Here is a 19,696-nt window from a genome sequence, read left to right as displayed (position 1 = left end):
ACTGCTCAATGTAGTATGAGTAGTGGGTAGAGGACAATTAGACTCATAATTACATTCTCTGCTAACGCTGCCATAACCCAGATACTAGAAGCCATCACTTCCTACAGCTCCAGTGTTGTTAATGTGTCCACCAGTAGTCCCTTACATATGACGGTGCTTATTCTATATTGAATGAGGAGGGAATAAATTTCAAAGGGCTCCAGAGCCACAGCCGACCGTCTGCTATTTATTTTGTTAATGTCCCTTCCTGTTTCATCATTATCGAACCACATCATTGGAATGGACTGGAGCAGAGAGCAGGTTAAGTTTGGTTAATCTCTCTCGCTCTTTCCCCCCTCCATCCCTCTTCTTTTGAATTGTCTGGGGGACCAATTAAATCAAAATTTAGCGACCTGCCTACTAATACAAAAATAAAAGGGCCTTATGTGTTTAGCAGTTTTCCGTGTGCATCAGGGCTTTGATAAACGGTCAATGGGAAGGTCAGTTGCCTTTTCTTGGGTCTCTGTGTTGGGGTTCTGGCATTGGGCCTGAACTGAATGGCTACAGTACAGCTGTCAGGGATCCAGGGAGGAGAGGGAGAGGAGGAGGACACTGGCAGTGGGCAGTGCTCTGTCTCTCCTCCGGACACATCTCAGACTCCTGTCCATTCCCCTCAGGTCAGCCAATGCTGACACTGCTCTGTCCTGGACACTCCAAAACAGAAAATCAGCATCTTTGCCTAGGCTCAAATCATCGTAGATTAGTGAACTGGGGGATGGATCTTGTCAAGGCATTGCATATGCTGTTTCTGTTATGACATTTTACATTTGAGTCATTTAGCAGACACTCTTATTCCAGAGCGACTTACAGGAGCAATTAGGGTTATGTGCCTTGCTCAAGGGCACATTGACAGATGTTTCACCTAGTCGGCTTGGGATTTGAATCAGCAACCTTTCGCTTAATGGTCCAACGCTCTTAACTGCTTGGCTACCTATGAGAAAAGCAGTCATAATCTTGGCCTGCTGAAAATAGCTGCTTAAATGTGTCTTCTGGATGGCACATTGGTAAAGATTGCTTGTGTGTACCTCTCTGGGTACAGTAGGTGTATGAGCTACAATGGAATTTTTTTCATGCAATAGACTAAAACCTTTTTTGTTTTGGAATTTCAAGAGATTTTGTGCTTAGCCTTGCTTATAAGGCTAAGCACAACATTTTATAATTTCTTCTTGGAAATTATATAAAGCCATATCAAAGCTAATTACATGGATAAGTGAATGCATTCCTTAAGCCGTTTCAGGTGGGCAGATAATTAACGAACATCAATCTCATTTAATATTCATTTAATGGTTCTGTTCTTTTATATTCCAATGGTAGTGAGAATGTGATGGATTCTCCCTTTGTTCCATGAAGAAATCCTGCTAGTAGAAGGCTCTCACCATGCCTCCACTGAATTGTGCTTTGCAATTTTCCTGACTTCTGGTGCACTTTCCATCATTGGATAGTCATCTGCAGACAATTACATTACAGGTTGAAGATTGAATAGGAATGTTTATTTGACCACTCGTATGCTATAACATGTCTCTCCTGTAGAAAAAAAGCTCTGTGAAGAATGTGATTTTAGACAAAGAAATTTGTCCATTTAAGCAGTTAAGGGTCATGGTTTCCTCTCTCTAGTGTCAAACTGCGTTGACACAGAAATGTAATGAATAGAGTGGCTCTGAATTATTGAATACCCATACAATGCTGCAGTGATCCTAATAGCCTCGTTTTTGGCAAATATGTTTTACATGTTGTAGAAACATTTATCACTTGACAAATGTGGCCGTTATGTGCATTAGTGATCCGCAGGTTGACTCATAACCTGCAGTCCCCACAGTTAAATCCGCGGTGCGGGCGGGTTAAGGGTGGGTGGGTGGCGGTCGGGTTCAAACAATACATTAAAAAAAATCTATAAATGTTTTTCTTTCATTATTTTTTGTCTAACTGGCATTAGTACGTAAGTCTAAGCTTCAGGGCCTAACTTTACACGCGCCAGATAGCATACACACCAATCGCCAAACGCTTTTGGGAACGGGCAGCAAAAGTTAATGTCTATCCACTGAGGCAAAAAGGATAATGTCTGTGTTTTAATTCAATAAGCGAAAGCTGTGAAATGGAGAGTTGAAAATAAGAGAAGAGAGGGCCAGAAAAGTAATGTTTGTGAAAGATTTGATGAAGTGGTAAAAGAGGATGATAGCAGTGCCTATGCTATGTGAATGATTATTGTGAGGCACTATAGAAATTTGACAGTCACAAGATGGGGACTTCAAAAAAGCCTATGGCACGAGAAGGGAACTGTAGCCTACTGTTCAGATGGGTACAATGGAAACTGAAATATGGACACAGACTGTAGGTCTATAACTTCTCACATAGTCTTAATATGAACTCCTGCAGAATTAAGCATTTCTTGCAGTAAAATGGTACACCAAATGTACATTCTGACTCAGGAGTGGAGAAATATGGTTTCTTAGTTTCAGCATCTTGAGAGGTGCTATCTTTATAAGCATCATAAAAGCTGATAGTATTTCAACCACATAAAACATGCGTCCAAGCCGAACTGAAATCTTATCAGAAACATGTTGGGTTGTTTTCACAGCTTTCTATTTTCTCACAACTGATCAAACTGATGTTATTTAGAAAACTTTTCCCCCCAATTATTTTTATTTTTTTCCGAGGTCCCTAAACGTCTTTGCTCTGTGAAAGAAGCAGAGATGGCAGAGAAACTCTACCGATGTCAACTAGATTGAAGCATTCTTTCTATCATTTAGGACATTATTCTGGTGAGCAAGGGTTTATTTAGTCTTCTAGGGCAACATATAATGACAGAAGAGAAGGTGCATGTATTTAATTAACAAATAGCCTACCAAAATTCCATCATTATAAGCAGAATCTAATCTAAATTAGGCAAAATAAATCCTGCACCCCCTGTCAAATCGTTCCGTCCTCTCTGACTGTAGCCTACAGATCATTTTCTATATTTGCAGGTTAGGGTCGAGCATTTTCACTTTATCACAGTAGGGCAGTTGTGGATGGATTATTAGCAATTGCGTGTGGGTGAACAAACAGCTGACCAGCGCACCGCTAATGTGCATTCCATTTATAAGGAACTGCTTCATTGTAATCAGAGGGCTAATATTAATACTATGCATGCCGGCAGTGGCGGATTTAGGTATGGGATTTAGGTATCATCTCGGAGCCTCAGAATGAGGAGCCATCCACCTCCTCGGCCACACAGGCCTCTTCAGAAATGATCTCAGAGCCTCAGAATGAGGAGCCATCCACCTCCTCGGCCACACAGGCCTCTTCAGAAATGATCTCAGAGCCTCAGAATGAGGAGACATCCACCTCCTCGGCCACACAGGCCTCTTCAGAAATAATCTCAGAGCCTCAGAATGAGGAGCCATCCACCTCCTCGGCCACACAGGCCTCTTCAGAATCGATCTCAGAGCCTCAGAATGAGGAGCCATCCACCTCCTCGGCCACACAGGCCTCTTCAGAATCGATCTCAGAGCCTCAGAATGAGGAGCCATCCACCTCCTCGGCCACACAGGCCTCTTCAGAATCGATCTCAGAGCCTCAGAATGAGGAGCCATCCACCTCCTCGGCCACACAGGCCTCTTCAGAATCGATCTCAGAGCCTCAGAATGAGGAGCCATCCACCTCCTCAGCCACACAGGTGTTTTCACAAATGTTGTCTGAGCCTGAGGATGAAGACCCATTTGCTTCCACTTGTCCCTAGCAGGATTCTTCAGGTGTGTTTGTGCACGAGCACGTGTGTGTGTGTGTGTGTGTGTGTGTGTGTGTGTGTGTGTGTGTGTGAGTACACACGCATGTGTTTATGTGTACATCCCTGCATAACATTAACAAAATAAATACTTTCCCTTTTGCAAAGTTTTAAGTTTCCATATTGTAGGTAACATTGATGATTTTATTATTACTGGGTATGTATGTGGGATGTTCCACCACTATAAAACTATAAATGCTGTGAATAACGTGTGTAAACTAATGCCCATGTGCTCCCCATTAGAAATGCATCCCCACCAAATCATGCTGCTGAGGATTAACCACAGTCTACAGACCCTGCTGACTGGCCTTCAGTTCTGACTGACAGAATTCGGACACAACTAGTTTGCGAGGACCAAGTGAGGTACCACCTAACTCTGTTTTCCCAAGGAATGAGAGTGATGGAAGAAGTTGCCACCACCAGTATTTCAGGAAGACCTTGGTGAGTGGTGAAAAAATCCCTACAAATTGGTTGGTGTATTCCGAAAGAAACAACAGCCTCTCTTGCTGCAAATTCTTTTCTAAGAAGCAAATTAATTTAGCAAACTCAGGACTGACAAACTGGAAACATGCAAGTTCGTTGCTGACTTCACACAACAGCAGTTCAGAACACCACAACTGCATGAAAACATGGAAAGAACTGGCAATGAGGATCAAAAAAGGGGAAACAATTGATAAGCATGAGATGGCACTTATGGGGGCTGAGAGGATAAGATGGAGAGAGGTGTTGACACGTCTGACTGCTATTGTGCAGTCTCTGGCAATTAGAAATCTGGCACTAAGGGGACACACAGAATCACTGTACTCTCCATCAAATGGACATTTCCTCAAAGAGATTGAACTGATGGCACAATTTGATCCAGTCATGAAAGAGCACTTTAGCCATGTCCAAAAAAGGACCTCGAGTCACACCACCAGCTACCTTGGCCACCAAATACAGAATGAACTCAGTGATTTGTTGAGCAGCAAGGTCATTTCAATAATGGTGAGTGACATCAAGCTGGCAAAATGATTCTCTATCATTCTAGATTCCACCTCCGTTGTCATCCACACGGAACAGTTGTCAGGAGGAGCCCCTTATAAAGGAACATTTGATGGGGTTTTTGGAGGCAGAGGAGTCCATGGGCCAACATTTTATCCCTGATTCTCAAAAGATTAGAGGAGCTAAAAATTCCTTTTGAGGACTGTAGAGGACAGTCTTATGATAATGGGGCCAACATGAGAGGCAAAAACAATGGTGTCCAAGCCAGACTCCTGGAAATGAATCCAAGAGCTCTATTTGTGCTATGTGGGGCTCACACATTGAACCTGATTGTGGCTGATGCTGCTAAAGTTCTGTCGATGCCACAGGTTACTTTGGTATCTTACACAAACTGTACACCTTGTTCTCAGCCTCCACACAGCGATGGGCCATCCTGAAAAAACATGTGGACATCACTTTGAAGATGTGGACTGAGACAAGGTGGGAGAGTAAAGTTAAGAGTGTCGAACCACTGAGGTATGCGGCAGCAGCTGTGAGAGAGGCACTGATTGAGGTGAGGGATCAAACCCAAGACCCTGTGATAAAGATTGAGGCCCAGTCCTTGTCAAAGGAGGTGGGATCATACCGCTTCAGCATCTGTACAATGGTGTGGTATGACATCTGGAGCCAGATCCAACATGTGAGCAAGCTGATGCAGTCTCCCAGTATGCATGTGGATGTTGCAGTCAGTCTTCTCAGAAAGACGGAGAGAGGTCTCAGCAACTACAGGGCAAAAGGCTTTATGACTACATAAATGTCAGCCAAGGATATTTGCGAGGGAATCAATGTAGAGGCTGTTCTACAGCAAAAAAGGCTGAGGTCCACAAAGCGGAACTTTTCATACGAATCATTTGATGAGCCTTTGATTGATGCCCTGATGAAGCTGGAGGTGACATTTTTCAGTGTCATTGTTGATGCTGCAACCTCAGCCCTTCAGGAAAGATTTTCCACATTGGAAAATGTAGGAGACAAGTTTGAGTGCTATCAACCTTCCAAAGTCTCTCAAATAAGGAGCTGACAGAACAATGTGAAGCCCTTAGTATGACACTGCACTATAAAGACCACTCAGACTTGGATGGCAGAGACCTTGCACAGGAACTGAAGAACTTGCCTGACTTGCCATCGAAGACCATGACCCTGCAGACAGCAATACTGGGTGATTTGAAAAACCATAGTCAATCAATCAATAATATAATAATTATTTTAGCAAAAACGTGTATTTTTAATTTACAGTCTGTAGAAGCTATGAGAATAGAAAAGTTCAATACTTTTGTGAAGCATCACTGCACAGTTGAAAAATATATGGCAAATAGCAAGGACGGGTTGTGCTAGCCGCAAGCGCTAGACCTCCAGTAAACCTCCATGGCCCAGTACGTCCGGTGCCTGCTACGCGCACTCTCCCTCCAGTGCGCACCCATAACCCGGTACGGCCGGTGCCTGCTGTGAGCACTCGGCCCTTAGTGCGTCTCCCCAGTCCGGTGAGACCGATTCCTGCTCCACATAAAAAGCCTCTAGTGATAATCGATGGTCCGACGCCTGTAAGGATGATCCAGGGCACTAAGCCTCTAGTGATGGTCCATGGCCCGGAGCCTGTGGGGATATTCCATGGCACGAAGCCTGAAGAGGTAATCCATGGCCCGAAACCTGAGGAAAGAATCCTTGGCAAGAAGCCTGGAGGGATTCTAAATGGTCCGGAGCTTGTAAGGATAAACCATGGCACGATGCCTGTCGGAATAATCCATGGCCCGGCACCTGTAGTGAGAAATCCAAGGTAAGAAGCCTCCAGTGATGATCCTTGGCGCGGAACCTATAGAAATGATCCATGGCATGGAGTCAGCAGCAACGGTCATTAGTCCGGAACCGATTATGACGCCTCCTAGTCCGGAGCCTCCGGCGACGCTGTTCCGTCCGGAGCCTCCAGCGACACTTCTCAGTTCAGAGCCTTCAGCAACGCTCCTCAGCCCGGGGCCTCCAGCGACGCTCCTCAGCCCGGGACCTCCAGCGACGCTCCTCAGCCCGGGGCCTCCAGCGACGCTCCTCAGCCCGGGGCCTCCAGCGACGCCTCCCAGCCCGGGGCCTCCAGCGACGCCTCCGAGGCCTTCAGCGACGGTCTGCAGCCCAGGGCCTTCAGCGACGGTCTGCAGCCCAGAGCCATCAGCGGCGGTCTGCAGCCCAGAGCCATCAGCGGCGGTCTGCAGCCCAGAGCCATCAGCGGCGGTCTGCAGCCCAGAGCCTTCAGCGGCGGTCTGCAGCCCAGAGCCTTCAGCGGCGGCTTGGAGGTCGGAACCTCCAGCAGTGGTCTACAGCACAGTGATTCCGGTAAGGATCTACAGTCCGATTCCTCCAATAATGATCCACAGGCCTATGTTACAGAAGCGGAGGGATCTGCGGGCGGAATGGAGTTTACACCCTGAGCCAGAGCCACCTCCGTTGCTGGAGGATCGGGAGAAGAGGAAGGTTCTGGGTGGAGCACATGAGCCGCCATAGACTGTTGTCACCCTCCCTGCCCTCCCTTTGTGTTTGGGGTTGTTGTTGTTGGGTTTTTTGGTTTGGGTGCAGTCGGAGTCTGCACCTTTGGGGGGGGGGGTACTGTCACATCCTGACCCTGGTATGAGGTCATTTTTCCCTGGTAGATTGGTCAGGGCGTGACAGGGGTGTGTTTCGTCTATGTGTTTTGGGTTTTCTGTTTTCTATGTGGGTTGTCTAGAGTTTCATTCTATGTTGTCATTTTCTATGTTGTGGCCAGGTATGGTTTCCAATCAGAGGCAGCTGTCTATCGTTGTCTCTGATTGGAAGCCATACTTAGGCAGCCTGTTTTTCATGGGGATTTGTGGGTGGTTGTTTCCGTTTAGTCTAGAGTACCTGATGGGACTGTTGTTGGTCGTTTTCTTGTGTTTTCATTAAAAATCATTAAAAAATAACAAAATTAATTTAAAAAAAATTTCATTAAAAATCAAAGAATGAGCACTATACACGCTGCGCCTTGGTCTCCATTCAACGACCCCTATGACAATATGTGTATATGTATGCATGCGTGTATGTATATGGATGTATATATTTACCCAAACAATATATGGAGGATTGAAAATGATGCAGACAATTACATTGATGGAAGCAACATTCTTTCTGCAATATTAAGCTGATCCACTCCTTAAAGGGGGAAGAAAAAGACCATGACCCTGCTTGAGCTGCTGGTATTTATACACGAAGGGTGCTCTCAGAAATGTATCCACAATTGTGTACCTGAGGTCCACCATGTCACAGGAACGCCTTAGTGGCCTTGCTGTCATCAGTATTAGCCATGCAATTGCTGGGCAGATTTCTTATGATATAATTGATGACTTTGAATCAAGGAAGGCAAGAAAGGTCAGGGTTTAGATGGCAGTTGTGCAATTTAGTTTGTGTTTCTTGTTTGAAGTGCAATAGTGTAATAATCAGGTTCTCTTCTTTATAATTGTGTTATTCTATTTGTGTATTTGTGTGATATAGAATTTGTGTAATCTAGTTTTTTGTGTGTTTTATTGTTAGCAATGGAGTAACAGTGTAATAATTTGATTATCTTTATTTGTATTTATATACTACAATTTGTTTCTATTTGTCTTTGTTACTTTTTGATATTTATGAGTCTTATTTTTGTATATATTTTTTTATCGTTTTAAATGTTATGACTATTTATTTGTGTTGTTCCAAATGTCTGAATAAAAATTACAGTTAGTGCAGAATGGTGCTTTTTTGTTGTTGTTGGCTGTGGGGTAGCTGAAGGGGGGGGGTTCTCCCAGGGAGCCATACAAGCTAGAACCGCCACTGCATGCCAGTCTCTCTTGGCTTAGAGTTGAGGAAAGACTGACTGCTTCACTTCTTTTTTTTTTATAAGAAACATGTTGGAAATTGCAAGTTGTTTGCACTTACACAAAGCACTGACCCCACGAGACACCAGTTTTTTTTAGTCCCCAGGTCCAGAACAATTTCAAGGAAACATCAGTATTATACAGAGCCATGAGTGCATGGAACTCCCTTCCATCTCATATAGCGCAAGTGAACAGCAAACCTGGTTTAAAAAAAACAAATAAAGCAACACCTCACGGCACAATGCCTCTCCCCCATGTGAGCTACTTGTATGTACTGACATGTATGTGTAACTGAAAGATGCACACACGCACACAGACTACATTTTAATATTTGTAAATGTATGTAAAGTCTTTTGTCTGTAATGTATTTTTTTGTTGTGTGTCAGAGCCCAGTAAGACTAGCTGTCTCCATTGGGGTTGGCTAATGGGGATCCTAATAAATCAAATCAAATGTATATCAATAGACACATGTATGCCACGATTATGGGAACTAGAGGATGTAGGCTACTGAGTGCCTGGTGAATGGAGAGAAAAATATCCTGTACACACCACTAACTCATTTTCTTATACGATTCACTTTTGTCTTCCATTATGCATACATCTGATTTGCCAAGCCCAGACCTCGGATTTGTGTGAGAAAAGAGGTGTTGAATGCCAAACCTTTTGCACTCGGGAGCCAAGAGTATGTAGAATGCTGACACCAGTAGAAAACAACGCCATTCTCTACAGCTGCATGTGCTGCTAATGGAGTTGCTGTGGCATGTGGGGTTGGGCTGTTATTTTCTACAGCTTTCAAAGACAGTTCTTACAATGGTGTGTCACCTGAGTATCAGAACATATCTATGTTGTGGTGCAGTACAGCTACCTGGGCTGAGCTGCTATGTGAAGGGAGTTGGTGGTGATGATGAATTGACCATCCCCTAGTACTCCACTGTGCTGTGGGGCTGCTGTGGCCTTCCACTTACCTTCCCCATCACTTTGGTTTGTTTTTTTCTTCCTTAGACTTTAATGGTGTCACATTGTGAAGTCTACACAAGCTGCCTCTATTGGCCATTTTTTCAGGCCAGCCGTCACAAACGGCCCAATGCTGTCAGACTGGTCATTATCTTGATATGAGGGGTCAGGCCGGTCCCAAATGTTTTTTTTCTGTCTTGAGGTTGATATTTTTTGGTTGTCATGCTGTCCTTTGACAAATCTCTTATTGTTCGTCCACACCCCCCATGTGGCCAGAGTGAGAGAACTAACAGGAACTTTTCAAATTAACCCAAATCCCAGTCTGCCTGTTGAATTTAACTCTGTCAAATTGACTGCCAGCATTGACATAAAGGAGATGTATTTTTAATGTATACATATCAAGAGGACGAGGGGCTGTAGGCAGCAGGCTAGTCTCATAGGGCGGTCACAGTGCAACTGGAAAGGTTTCCAATTCCAAGTGTTTTGAAGACGTTTTTAAAAGGCTTGTGATAGCCAGATGTACTTTCCGTGACATCACTCAATAGACAGGGCCTCTCATGTAAGGGAGCTATTGATCTGATCACCCATGTTACCTTGGACCCTCAGAAAAGGGGATTAAGGGGTCAATTGACATTATTGGCAAACCTGTTTTTATAGCTCTCTCTGTTACAAGAGTGGCATGACAGGATTATAAATGGGTGTTTGCTCTCACTCTGTAACAAAGAGAATATACACTGCTCAAAAAAATAAAGGGAACACTTAAACAACACAATGTAACTCCAAGTCAATCACACTTCTGTGAAATCAAACTGTCCACTTAGGAAGCAACACTGATTGACAATACATTTCACATGCTGTTGTGCAAATGGAATAGACAACAGGTGGAAATTATAGGCAATTAGCAAGACACCCCCAATAAAGGAGTGGTTCTGCAGGTGGGGACCACAGGCCACTTCTCAGTTCCTATGCTTCCTGGCTGATGTTTTGGTCACTTTTGAATGCTGGCGGTGCTTTCACTCTAGTGGTAGCATGAGACTACAACCCACACAAGTGGCTCAGGTAGTGCAGCTCATCCAGGATGGCACATCAATGCGAGCTGTGGCAAGAAGGTTTGCTGTGTCTGTCAGCGTAGTGTCCAGAGCATGGAGGCGCTACCAGGAGACAGGCCAGTACATCAGGAGACGTGGAGGAGGCCGTAGGAGGGCAACAACCCAGCAGCAGGACCGCTACCTCCGCCTTTGTGCAAGGAGGAGCAGGAGAAGCACTGCCAGAGCCCTGCAAAATGACCTCCAGCAGGCCACAAATGTGCATGTGTCTGCTCAAACGGTCAGAAACAGACTCCATGAGGGTGGTATGAGGGCACGACGTCCACAGGTGGGGGTTGTGCTTACAGCCCAACACCGTGCAGGACTTTTGGCATTTGCCAGAGAACACCAAGATTGGCAAATTCGCCACTGGCGCCTTGTGCTCTTCACAGATGAGCAGGTTCACACTGAGCACGTGACAGACGTGACAGAGTCTGGAGACGCCGTGGAGAACGTTCTGCTGCCTGCAACATCCTCCAGCATGACCGGTTTGGTGGTGGGTCAGTCATGGTGTGGGGTGGCATTTCTTTGGGGGGCCGCACAGCCCTCCATGTGCTCGCCAGAGGTAGCCTGACTGCCATTAGGTTCCCGAGATGAGATCCTCAGACCCCTTGTGAGACCATATGATGGTGCGGTTGGCCCTGGGTTCCTCCTAATGCAAGACAATGCTAGACCTCATGTGGCTGGAGTGTGTCAGCAGTTCCTGCAAGAGGAAGGCATTGATACTATGGACTGGCCCGTCCGTTCCCCAGACCTGAATCCAATTGAGCACATCTGGGACATCATGTCTCGCTCCATCCACCAACGCCACGTTGCACCACAGACTGTCCAGGAGTTGGCGCCACCTCATCAGGAGCATGCCCAGGCGTTGTAGGGAGCTCATACAGGCCCGTGGAGGCCACACACACTACTGAGCCTCATTTTGACTTGTTTTAAGGACATTACATCAAAGTTGGATCAGCCTGTAGTGTGGTTTTCCACTTTCATTTTGAGTGTGACTCCAAATCCAGACCTCCATGGGTTGATAAATTGGATTTCCATTGATTATTTTTGTGTGATTTTGTTGTCAGCACATTCAACTACGTAAAGAAAAAAGTATTTAATAAGATTATTTCTTTCATTCAGATCTAGGATGTGTTGTTTCAGTGTTCCCTTTATTTTTTTGAGCAGTATATTTTAAGCTGAGATGACTGAGAACTATGGCACTCTGCTTCCAAACAATAGCTGTTTCTATATGCAGCTTCATGCTATATGCAAACTGTATGCCAGCAATTAGCATTCCATTGAATGCTTCATGAGGGGGAAATCTTGGCTTTATTGTAGAGATCGCATAGAGTTAGCACTCTGATGTACATTGAACGCTACCAATGCATTTGACCATTTAATTGTTGTGAGAATGCTAAGACTCTAGGGTTTACTAGATGGACTTCACGCCCATTAACCAGGCATGAGTCCTAACCTCCGCTGTAGTCAATAGAGGCTGGTCCAACAATGGAAAATCAGTTGCTTCACTCTTTGGGGAGTGCAATTGGGTTTTCCTTTCTCAAACACACACCAGTGAGTGCTCTCATGAGGTTCATTGATTGTGGCTGTGATGATGACTTCAACCATGCCTGGCCTCTCTCTCTCTCTGGCAATCCAGGCCCACTGGCCCATCCATCCATCCCTTAGAGCTGAGCCATCATCATCACTGTCAGATGAACCAATCATGACCAATTACTGGGATTATCTTTCAGTGATCACAGCACATCTGGCAGTCATCAGCCACTGTATAGATTGTTGGAAGCAGGGGAGACAGCAACCTGGCAGGCCAAGGCATGATCCTAGCTGCTAGAGACCCGGCCAGTGCCAACAGGGTTGAACTGCAACTAGGGGAAAGGGGCATACCTAGTCAAATCCACAACTGAATGCAATCAACCGAAATGTGTCTTCCGCATTTAACCCAAACCCTCTGAATTAGAGAGGTGCGGGGGGCTGCCTTAATCGGCGCCCAGGGAGCAATTGTTGTCGGGGGTGGACTGCCTTGCTCAAGGGCAGAACGGCATATTTTTCCACCTTGCCGGTTCAGGGATTCGAATCAGCAACCTTTCGGTTACCGCCCCTACAATATTATTATTATCATCATGACCACTCAGCCTCTTTCTTCCAGCCCTTGTCCCAACAAGTACCAACGCTTAAGATCATTTATTGGTAGCTGCTTCTCTGGTGGGGAGCCAAACATCAGCCATAAAGAGAATAAATCTTTGATGTAAAATCAGAGATAGTTGCTTCATCAATTTGACAAATGTGATGTGTTCTTCTGGCGGCTTGTGTCACTTTCTACCAAAGCACTGAAAATGATTTTACAGTTATGTTACCACAGTGTCTTCAGAATAAAAACTCAAATCCAATGTGCCTCCACGAGTATAGAGGTAGTGTAGTAGACAGACAGGAGTGTGACTGCATGGTGGGATGATTTTAAGGGTCTTTCACAGATGATTGGTGAACATGTTTGCAGAGGATTTATGCAGCATCAGATGTGACATCTGTAAGGCGACACAGTGTGCCATATACAGAGCCCTCAGCCATGGACGGGCATTGGCTATAAATGGGGCATACTAAAGTAACCCAAAGGTACTCTTTGCAAAACAAACAATACCTGACCTTGTGATCGTTTACGCTATAGATCCACTTACAGGCATAGTGCTCCCAAGACTAAACGTGACAGAATGCTTTTTCAGTCCCTTAAGTTTTTTTTGTATAATGTCATGTGCAATTCATTCCTCTTTGTTTTTGTTGGCAACCTGGTTATTCTGAGAACATAGGACAAATACACAATAACGACATAAAGGTTTTTGAATGGCAGGATGCCAGGCAATACTTTTCCCTTGACAAATATTTATCCTTACATCGCAGGGACACCAGAAACACTGAAACTGGGTCTTATGTCTGCTATTTCGGTTGACTTTTTGATATTGCTGCAGATGGTTCTTTTGATAATGTCATCAGTGCTATGCTGTTCCATTTTAGAGAATAAAAACCACTGTTTTGTATGTGCTCTGCTTGACTCTGCTGTGCTTTGCTCTCCTGTGCTATGCTAGACTATTGCGTATGCAGTTTTCACCTAGCTATTGAATGTGTGTGCTGTCTCTCTTGTGCCTCTCTCCCCACAGAGTGTAACATCTTGATTGAAATGTGTCTGATAGTTTCTGTTTGTCTCTGTCCTTGTCATTAGGAGTGCCATGATTGCTGACTGGGTGTACTGGCTGTCCGGGGGCTCAGATGAACACATAAGCAAGCTCATCAAACTGTATTGGCAGGTGAGAACAGATGGCCCCAGAGCAGAGACGAGGGGCCCACCGCCCAATCAAAAGCTCAATGAATGATTATTACTTAAAAGACTGCCGACTGAGGTAGCTCTTTGCATATCAATCAGGCAGAACGCTGCATAGCAGTAAACGGTTTATAATGAACCAGAGCACAGCGGGGTGGCACCGAGTGAACCTAACCTCAACACCGGCAAGCAAAGGTCATCCAATGAATCAGCCTCTAGACTACTGTATGGTTACACTAACATTGTCCTCTCTCTAATCTAATCTTAATGACCTCAACCACTACTATCACACAATTTACAAAATTGACAGAATACATGTAATGTGTTTGCTATGTTTTCCCGTTTTTACTTGCCTTGCATATGTCTAGCATCATAACCATGTAGTACTGAATATAAACTCCAAGCTTTGTACATGAGTTTCCATAAGATGTTGGAGGTTGGCGAAGGAACACATGCAAACATAGAGGGAATTACACTCGCTGAAGTTACTTTTCTGCACTTCAAGTTTAGCAGAGGAAAGGTGAAGAGTTTTTTTTTAATTCGGAGGGCAAAATGAATGCTTTTGACCTTGAAAGTGGGTTTGTACGGATCTGCATTCGCTTGAAATCGAGCCTTGATTTGCATTTGCTTGAAGTGAGATGAGTGTGGGATAGATTTTAGTATTCAGTACATCAAGCACCTTCCGTTTTATTCATTTCCGTCCCATGTGAATTTCAATACGTCTGTGTGTGTTTATCCTGACGGCCCTTAAACTAGCTCCCAACATCACACACAGCCTTCTACCCACTGTGGGTTTCAAGTCCCTCGGTGAGGGCCACAGATTTTGAACCACACTACTTCCACTTTGAATGTTTCCTTTGTCAAATAAGCAGGGGAGAAACTTCGGACTGGTATTGACGTCAAGTAGGCATTTTGTTTTTCTATCGCATGGCCTTTTTATGGATCATCTTTACAGCTAACTCATTCCATATTTTATTACAATACTTTCTCACTAAACATGCACATGTAAATGAATGTTAATAGAAAATATCTTAGAGCCCTAGCTGTGGCATTTGTTTCATTGTGATACATTTGCTTGCCTGCTGACAAATGGCTCAGATATTCTCCATCAAAACAGAACACCCCCAAATAATTGAATCAATGGGCGAAAACACAACATTATCTCCCTAAGTACTGTAGGGAGATAATGTTGTGTTTCTCTGGGTGGTCAGACAAATGAAGCCTCAGCTCTTTCTCCTTCACTTATCAATAGAGTTGATTTAATAAGGTAGCTAGCTAGCGATATGAAGCTCAAAAAGAACTCATTGACATAGTACTGTAATCTGCTTATTCTAATGTCATCTGAAATAATAAGTAGATGGAGAGCTGAATTGTCTGGTAGGGTAATATTTCCCTTTAGCTTCAGACAAATGTAAAAGGTTATGGGAAAACCAAAGCCATGTTAATCCCCAATCCATAATCTGTTCCCTCTCATTCAGAGTGGATTTAAACGGAGAATAGATTAGTCCAGGAACACCGTTAGTTTCCCAGTTGCAATGTTTTATTCATCCCAACAACCCAACGGAAAGCATAGCAATGTTTAAAATACATTTTTTCCCCAGTCCATCAAAGCACAGAAAACAGTAAGAACAAATGTAACCTTGAATGGCCAAATCAGCAGATCTACTGTAGCAGCCTGAACAATTCAATCAGCTCTGCTTTTAGTAACTTTCATCATTTTAGGAGTGTCTACCTCAGCATAAGGCCAGCAGCATACCACCCTGTATCCCACTGCTGGCTTGCTTCTGAAGTTAATCAGGGTTGGTCCTGGATGGGAGACCAGATACTGCTGGAAGTGGTGTTGGAGGGCCAGTAGGAGGCACTCTTTCCTCTGGTCTAAAAATAATATCCCAATGTCCCAGGGCAGTGATTGGGGACATTGCCCTGTGTAGGGTGCTGTCTTTTGGATGGGATGTTAAAGATCCCATGGTACTTATCGTAAGAGTAGGGGTGTTAACCCTGCTGTCCTGGCTAAATCCCCAATCTGGGCCCCATACCATCACAGCCACCTAATCATCCCCAGCTTCCAATTGGCTCATTCATCTCCTCTCCCCTGTAACTATTCCTCAGGTTGTTGCTGTAAATGAGAATATGTTCTCAGTCAATTTATCTGGTAAGATAAGGGTTAAATATAAAAAATAATAAGGAAATTATATAACAATGGTCCTCTCTTACTCTCTTCATTGCCTCCCACGACTCCCAGGCTCTGTTGGACGAGGCAATCACCATGGAGGATGGTTTCTCTGTCATGTACACCCCGCGCTCTGCTGGGGACTCCGCGGGGGATTGCATCGCCAAGGCTGAGGAGACCTTCAGGAAACAGCACCCTGCCTTCACAGACTACCTGTTCACAGGTATGGAATATAGACCAGGGGGAATGGGAGCGAGGAATAGACTCTCATCTCTATGAGATTCATCCTTTAGAAATGATAGAGCTCCCTCCAGCAGAAGGAGGGAGTGAGATGAACATGGTTCTCCCCCACATCTTCCTCTCAGCAGGAGGCTACACTGTTCTCCTTACTGTCAGCCTGCAGCTCAGACTAGCAGGGGTCAAACACACACACTGCCAGTGCCTCAATTAGCCTGACCTGCCTCATCTTTCCACCATGTCCTCCTATCGAAAACAAATGCATATCTACAGACCCCTGTCTAGATCAAATAAGCTGCCCTCTACCGTGGTTCAGCTACATTAGCTGGTTACCCCACCATGGGCTGTCTGTTACCCCCCCATGCAAGTGTGTTCCAATTTGAGAAGTGCTGTTCCATTAACTCTTAAAGATGCAGTCCATGATCTTAAGCACTTACAAATTCGTAACATATTGTACGAATTGGAATTTGTTAACGTATTATACGTATTGCACAAAAACATTTATATATATTTTTTCAAATGCAGGACTTTAACATATTTGAAATGGATGACATAGTACACAATTGTGCAACATTTTCAGGGAGCTCTACTTTCAAAACTACTGGCTGAAATAATACAAAACCTCTGGAGACTCACTTTAATTACCCTCTACACTGAGACATGGGCGCTGAATGGTGCATGTGTCCGCGGACAGGTCCGATTTCTCAAACTGCCATGGGGTGAGGCATGAGCTGTAGTGTCCAGGAAGGTCATCAGCAGGAATGGTTGGAAGAGGGGAGGAGAGAAGAGGGGAAGGAGGAGGAGGAGGGAAGGGAAGGGTAGTACCCAGAGACAGTGGATGAAAAGGGCTGAGGATCTCTGAAGGCCTTGATTAAAGTTAGACTTGTGCTCAGTTCTTTGCTTCCACCCAGCCAGGATAACAAGCCAGACCAGTAACCCCCGGTGACACAGGTCAGTGGTCAGAGAGGAGAGGGGAGTGCTCTCTGGACCAGCCTCATCAATAACACCACCACACAGGGGAGGGAGAGATATACACAGACACACACACACACACACACCGAGAGAGGAAAGAGGAACATTCACTTGAATTGCTCCAGAAGTCTAGGCTACAGTATTACTATTATAAGACTCAGTGAGTCTTGCTGAAGGGTATTGCTTTTTTGTATTGTACATTCACCATGGAAACTCTGTATTCATAGACACAGCAGGGAACCCATCATCCATCCATCACCACTCTGAGGGTGAGTGTCTGTCTGGGGTGAATCCTTTTAAGGCTAATAGCATTAATGTAACTTTGACCCAAGGGTCAGCAATGCCATGAAAACAACCCAAATGAGTGACCTGGTTTGGGAGCAAAGCAGCCATTGTGGGGGACACTGGTAATACAGTAGGCTACCCAATTCCAATGGCACCCAACTCCCTATGTAGGGTCCCTATTCCCTATGAACTGTCATCAGAAGTACTACACTAAATAGGGAATAGATTGCCATTTGGGATGCAGCCTAGTTGTAATCCAATCATTGGAATTCCATGGAGAACACATCATCCCCTGCTGTGGCTTCTGTCAACTTTGCCTCGGGGGATGAAAAAGGCAATTTCCCAATTTTTACGCATTTATGGTACACTATGCATACAGGCAGTAACATATGAAAGGGCTGACATTTGTGTGTGGTTTTGAATGTAATATTTACGGGTGAATTGGCTTGTAGAACATTACAAGACATAAAGACACTACTTGTATGTCAGAGCATTGTGAGAATAGCAATCAACAGACTCAAGAAGAATCAACGTACCCAAGTCTGTCTCTCACACATTCTGTGCATTATATTGGTCATATACTAAAAAGACTGATTGGATTCTATTGATTTGAGAGGAATGAGCTGTTAGCTAAATGTGGTGCAACATATCACTTCTCACTTCTGAGATGTACTGTATGTACATCTCAGATGTACACTGTCGTTAATGAAATTAACCTAATAAATAAATAGATTAAGATTCACCTTGAATGTATTCATGTTAATTACCCAGCCCTCCTGTTCCTCTCTGCCTGTCCCCCAGACCCCAGTGGAGGTCACCTGCTGCCCCAGACCACAGACTGGAGCAATCCCCCGTCCACCCAGCAGAAATACGTCCTCACCCTGGGCTTCAGGAGGGGACAGGACGGCAGCTTCCTCAGCAAACTCACCAGCAGGACCTGCCCCTCTTTTACAGGTACAGATACTGTACATCTCACTGACGCGTGACACTGCTGGCACACACAGAACACAGAAGTCTGTTGCTAGCAGCTGTAGTCACTGATTTTATTGTCCCGGGCTACTGCAATACTTACCAACTCTTAACTCATGTATGCCAGTTTGTAAAACTGTTTTATAATGTTGGAGTTTGTACATCTGTTGAAGCATGCTTGTTTTATTATGGACGTGTAACTCTGAGACCTGAGAGAGTCGATAGAGTTGTTTTCTGAAGTGGTTGCAGATGATGTAGAATATTGAAGTATGCAGACAGACAGTTCCAAGTCACTGAACCCCCTTGACATCCCACAGAGTGGTATGACTGTCACCTAACCTTTGACCTGGTGATCACGCCACACTGTCAGCTCTGGGTTCTCACAGCACCTTCATACTCACCACACCAAAGAGATCCCACACACTTTCTACACACACTTCTCAGAATGAACAAAACAGCAATGCTGCCGAGAGACATTTAATATTTATTAGAGACTATTCAGTCAGGGTTGTTGCATACCACTGTACTGCAGGCTTAGAACACTAGGTTGGATGATGGTATGAAAATTGACCACATGCTTTCAGTTCATTACATTAGTCAGCTGGTCAATTTTGGAATTAGTGGATTTGTCATTTGACCCCAGTCATCTTGCAATCATTACGTCAAGGGGGGCAGGGGAGGTGAAATATTGACACTGTTAGAATGGAACAGAAATCTAGCTTCTGTATTATGCATTTACATGACACTTCATATGGTCCACAGCAGTGGTTCCCAACTTGTTTTGGTTACTGTACCACCAACAGAATTTTGCCCTTGCCAGAGTGCCCCTGAAGTACCCCCTCATGTACATTTTACCAGTAGGCCTATGGTCTCATGAGTCTTCTTAGGTACCCCTTGTGGATTGGGAACCACTGGTCTAGAAAGAGCATACAGGAGAGATGGTGTAGAATTGACTGCTCTGCACTAACAAAGATTATATAATCTCTCTGTCTGTGTGTGTGTGTGTGCGTGCATGTGTGTAAACCGGCTTCTATCTTTGTC

The 19,696-nt window shown here is 44.6% G+C and overlaps 1 protein-coding gene across 2 annotated transcripts in view; it reads left to right on the top strand.

Annotated features, from left to right (window-relative positions):
* LOC115158414 (spermatogenesis-associated protein 16-like) overlaps nt 1-19,696 on the top strand; it is a 66,233-nt gene that overhangs the window by 27,869 nt on the left and 18,668 nt on the right. For both annotated transcript variants that reach the window (XM_029707329.1, XM_029707328.1), the window contains exons 5-8: nt 13,924-14,008; nt 16,265-16,415; nt 17,629-17,670; nt 18,488-18,640. In XM_029707329.1, the coding sequence (XP_029563189.1) occupies nt 13,924-14,008; nt 16,265-16,415; nt 17,629-17,670; nt 18,488-18,640 (431 nt within the window). The remainder of the gene's footprint in view (nt 1-13,923; nt 14,009-16,264; nt 16,416-17,628; nt 17,671-18,487; nt 18,641-19,696) is intronic.

This window comes from Salmo trutta, chromosome 22, assembly GCF_901001165.1.
Source record: "Salmo trutta chromosome 22, fSalTru1.1, whole genome shotgun sequence".
Taxonomy (NCBI): domain Eukaryota; kingdom Metazoa; phylum Chordata; class Actinopteri; order Salmoniformes; family Salmonidae; genus Salmo; species Salmo trutta.
This window is presented reverse-complemented; position numbering and strand designations above follow the sequence as displayed.